At 34.0% G+C, this 5122-nt stretch overlaps 1 protein-coding gene across 1 annotated transcript in view; it reads right to left on the bottom strand.

Moving 5' to 3' along the window:
* Positions 1–995, bottom strand: part of LOC111088460 — a 16520-nt gene extending 15525 nt beyond the window's left edge. Inside the window, exon 1 of the mRNA XM_022398659.1 lies at positions 791–995. Coding sequence (XP_022254367.1) covers positions 791–887 — 97 coding nt within the window. The 5' untranslated portion in view covers positions 888–995. The remainder of the gene's footprint in view (positions 1–790) is intronic.
* Positions 996–5122: the final 4127 nt, after the last annotated feature.

Raw genomic sequence — 5122 nt, forward strand, 5'->3', positions numbered from 1 at the left:
ACCCCCAACTCTTGGGCTACTCTTTTACCAACGAATAGTGGGATTGACCGTCACATTATAACGCCCGAGCATGTTTGGTGGGATGCGGATTCGAACCCGCGACCCTCAGATTGTGAGTCGAGCGCCTTATCCACCTGGCCATGCCGGGCCGCGTGTAGTAGTTAATATACCAATCAAATGATAGATGTGTCTATTTCAAATACGTCTTTCTGTAGTAGACTTGCATGCAAGACATTTATTGACTTCTAATGTCTAGTTTTTTCACCTAAACATTATTCACAACTGGTCAAACCTTTTTTGTTTTTTTAATAGCACTAATTTTTCACCCCCTCACAACTATCATCAAGGAAAAAAATCACAAATACTTTTCAGGTTTGAACTTATAAAATGATTGAATTGAAACGTAAAGAAACAGGATTAATTTTATCTATGCTTTGGACAAATGGAATGCTTTTAAAAATGTTATGGCTGTAAATAAGTTCTTACTTCATAATTTAACGAGAGTAATCAAACTAAAATATTAACTTACGATTTGATAATAAACAGTATTTAAGAAATTCATCTGTTTTGTTTTTTTTCACTTAATATTTCTACTTACGATACTCTAAAAAAAAATGAGGTTCCAACATTGTTATTTACACATTTTTATAAATCGCCTATTCCGAACATTAACAAAATGTCATTCTGATCTCAAATAGTGGAATTAATTTCCATTTTATTCGATAAAATAATGTTTGAACTCCATGCTATCACGAATATTCAGAATATACGAGAATTTAATAAAACTTACAATCTGTCGCATCTGTTCTAATTCTGCCGCCAATCACAATCTCACTGCTTTGTGAGTAATATTCTTGAGACACTGTAGCTGTACAGCGTAGAGACATTACTCCACGTTTCAGATGGTTATAGGTCACAATGAATTTAAGACCTAACACAGTGCTCTCTAATCCCTCTAGGTGGCGCTGGGCTCGATACGTTGTAAGAAAAGTCGTGTCAGCCTGTTTAGAAAGTCAAAAGGGAAATTTCATACAGTAATTATGTAATATTAAGGCAGCTTATTTAACTTTAGTTTTATGTTTATCAGGCTGCCTTAATATTACATAATTACTGTATGAAATTTCCCTTTTGTTTGTTGAAATATTTAACTTTAGTTTTATGTTCATCAGTTTAACAAACAAAAGGGGAATTTCATACAGTAATTATGTAATATTAAGGCAGCTTATTTAACTTTAGTTTTATGTTCATCAAACGATAGGGAAATTTCTTATATGAACCTTTTACAAGAGCAACGTGAAAACAACGAACGTAAATATCATGAAAACATGTGATGTCATAAATAGAAATATAAATTCGCAAAAATTTCCGCTTTTTATTACATCTAAAAAATAATTTTTAACATAACATACGAAATTTCTTGTTCAATTAACATAACCTTATAAATCGGTTGATTCTAATGGTAAACGCAATACGGAAAACTTCTGCGAGAGAGGCAGGGATAATGTTACAGAGTTACAAAATACACCAAAAGTTAGGGAATATCAGCGAAAAACATTTAATTAAAGTCGAAATTTTACCTAATAATAAACACTTGTAAAGTAAATTATAGTCGTCGACATGTTTAAAAAAACAGAAGACAAAAACAATATAGCAAGTAACTCTGGGAAATAAATAAAGCATACTGATAAAAGGCGAACAAAAAATAATAATCTGTTCTATTAAAATATATATATATAAAGATTTCAGTACATTATATTAGAGGTTTTATAGCCCCACCATAGCGTTACAGTCAATGTTGCTACGTCCAGTCATGTTCTATCTGACGACCGTGCATCATAATAATAGCCTTACAGTATAGCTTATATTTCCAAAGACTTGTCACCGAACATGCTCGCCCTTTAAGCAGTGAGAGGCGTTATCATGTGAGAGGCAATCCCATTATTCGTTGGCGAAGAATAGCCCAAGAGTTGCGGTGGGTGATGTAGACTAAATGCCTTTCCACTAGTCTCTCACTTCAAAATTAGGGGCGGCTAGCGCTGATAGTTTTCGAGTAGTCTTGCGTGAAATTAGACAAAAAAAAAACTGTTGCGAAAGGCTCCATAATAAGGTTGTTATGTTCAAAGCGCAATACACTTCGCCTCATGGTCTCCATAATCCATCTGGTATACGTAGAGGACGATTTTCTAGCTCCAGTTTCAACACTCCGATCACACAGAAGACCATAACTGTTCTTTCAGCGACTCTGCCAATATGTCTACATATGGAATAATATGAATACCGTTTCATTCTCCAGCTACTTGAGATATGGGACAGTTGCATGGAAAGTATAACTAAAAAGATTGATCTTAGTGAATCCATACCCTCTTGACCTCGTTTCCAAACATAGATCTTTCTTGATTATATAGATTTCTGTAGCTTGGGACACTTAGACAGCTTTTGCCACTGACGCTTATGTTCAGGGATTCTTACATGTTACAAAATACCGCACTGTACTTGCAACGTTTGGGGCACGACTTGTTGCAGGTCACTTTTGGATTGTTCTAATTCCCAAAATTGAGCCAGATTGATTTTATTTCCAATACCATTAGGCATAAGGGATACCTCCGCCTTCGAAAATCGAAATCTCCGAGCTGAACAAATCTTTTAACATGAATATTTTGCATCGAAACGGACTGGTACATACATCTCTCAAAATCGATCAATTTTCGGTAGCGTCACTCTACCCACGAAACAGCAACAAAAAAAATGTCAAAGTGTGGCTGTGGTACAATCCATTCTGCCGCTAACTTTATATTAGCAGCGGTGGTCATGTGACTTGCTGATTTGCGTAATGAAAATCAACCCTGTGCAATGCTATTCGTCAACATGATATTTATTTATATCATAAGCATGTATTATTTACGTATATTATAAATGAAGGTAAATGACGCTTATGGAGAAAAGAAAACTGAACGTAAAGCTAGTCTATCAAAGTACAAAACATTGTTTGTTTGTTGTTTGCAGTAATGAAAAGCGAACCACAGAAGAGGTGAAAATAAATCGGTTCACGGTGAAAAAGGTCACTCTTCTAAAACCGTTCATTATCTTTGGGGGCATAAAAAAAAGGAATCGTTTCACCCTAAAAAAAAAAGATCTGTATTCTAAAAGCGCTCATCATCTTCTTCTTGTGTGAAAGAGAAATCGGCTCACCGTGACAAAGCACGATCAATCTTTCAGTGGCTCAGCGGTAAGTCTGAAGGCGTATAACAATAAAGAACTAGTTTCGATACCCGTAGATAGCACAGATAGTCCTGTAGTTTCGCTTAATAATAACACGATCGGAGTACCGGATTTACTTAATTGTCAAGAATAAAAATAAGTACTCAACTGGGCCCGACATGGCCAGGTGGTTAGGGAGCTCAACTCGCATTCTGCGGGACGCGGGTTCGAATCACCGTCCCACCAAACATGCTCGCCCCTTTCATCCGTGGGAGCGTTATTATGTGACGGTCAATACTACTATTCATTGGTAAAAGAGTAGCCCAAGATTTGGCGGTGGGTGGTGATGACTAGCTGCCTTCCCTCTAGTCTTGCACTGCTAAATTAGGGGCGGCTAGCGCAGCTAGCCCTCGTGTAGCTTTGCGCGAAAATTCAAAACAAACAAACAAACAAGTACCCAACTGTAGAATCATCTCTAACATCTATTTCTACGACTAATTGAGAAAAATGCCTTAAATATTCTTGAAACAGAAAATGTGATAAGTCATTTCTAAAGGAAAACAGGTACGGTATATAAGCATACAGAACTTGACCTTATATATATATATACAGAACTTGACCTTATATATATATACACAGAACTTGACCTTATATATATATATACAGAACTTGACCTTATATATATACACAGAACTTGACCTTATATATATATATACAGAACTTGACCTTATATATATATACAGAACTTGACCTCATATATATATCTATATACAGAACTTGACCTCATATATATATATATATACAGAACTTGACCTTATATATATATATACAGTACTGTACCTTATATATATATATATATATATATATACTACGTACTACTATATATATATATATATATATATATATATAGTAACTTAGACCTCATATATATATATATATATATATATATACAGAACTTGACCTTATATATGGGTACTTAAGATACAACTGTAACAATGTTCACCATGGGAACTTAAGATACAACAGTAACAATGTTCACCATGGGTTCTTAAGATACAACTGTAACAATGTTCACCACGAATACTTAAGATACAACTGTAACAATGTTCAGATAATCTTAATGGACGCTGACTTGGTTTTTTTTTTAAAACTCATGCTGGTTCATTCTATATCTTAAATTTTCAGTTTGGCCATACTGTACATTTTAACATATAGGTCAAGTTCTTAGAATTGCAAGAAAAAAGATAATTTCATTTAAAAAGGATGGTTTTATCTATGTTTTTAATAATATTGGCATTAATAATACAATCTAGAGTTGACATCTTAGGTTGTTACACTAAGTGATACCTTCTTGTCTATTTCAGTTTTAAATTTATGATAAAATAAACGATTCAAAATTTTTTGGCTGTCTATAAGCTACAATAATATTGGCATTACTTGCGGCTACAGATGTACAAGAATTTATTTAATAATATATATAATTTATAAGATTACGCTGTTTATGGATTTGAAAGAACATAAAATTCATTTATATTTTTGTTCGTATATTATTAACGGGATGTATTTATTCTATTCTCATTCTGATTTCGTTAACAACTATTATGGTTTGTATTTAATTAGGTTGGTTGAAAAGCAGTATAAGCTGCGGAAGCGTTTCCAGTGAACTGAACATATTAAAAAATATAGTATTTCTCGAGAGGATCACTCCACATATTTACATTTATATATGTTTTATATTTGAGATATATATATATATATATATATGTTTCTTTGTAATTAAGCACAAAGCTACACAATGGGCTCTGCCCACCACGGGTATCGAAACCCGGATTTTAGCGTTGTAAGTTCGGAGACATACCGAGGGTTATCTGCGCTAGCCGTCCCTAATTTAGTAGTGTAAGACTAGAGGGAAGGCAGCTAGTCA

This window comes from Limulus polyphemus, unplaced genomic scaffold (genome assembly GCF_000517525.1).
Source record: "Limulus polyphemus unplaced genomic scaffold, Limulus_polyphemus-2.1.2 Scaffold3817, whole genome shotgun sequence".
NCBI lineage: Eukaryota > Metazoa > Arthropoda > Merostomata > Xiphosura > Limulidae > Limulus > Limulus polyphemus.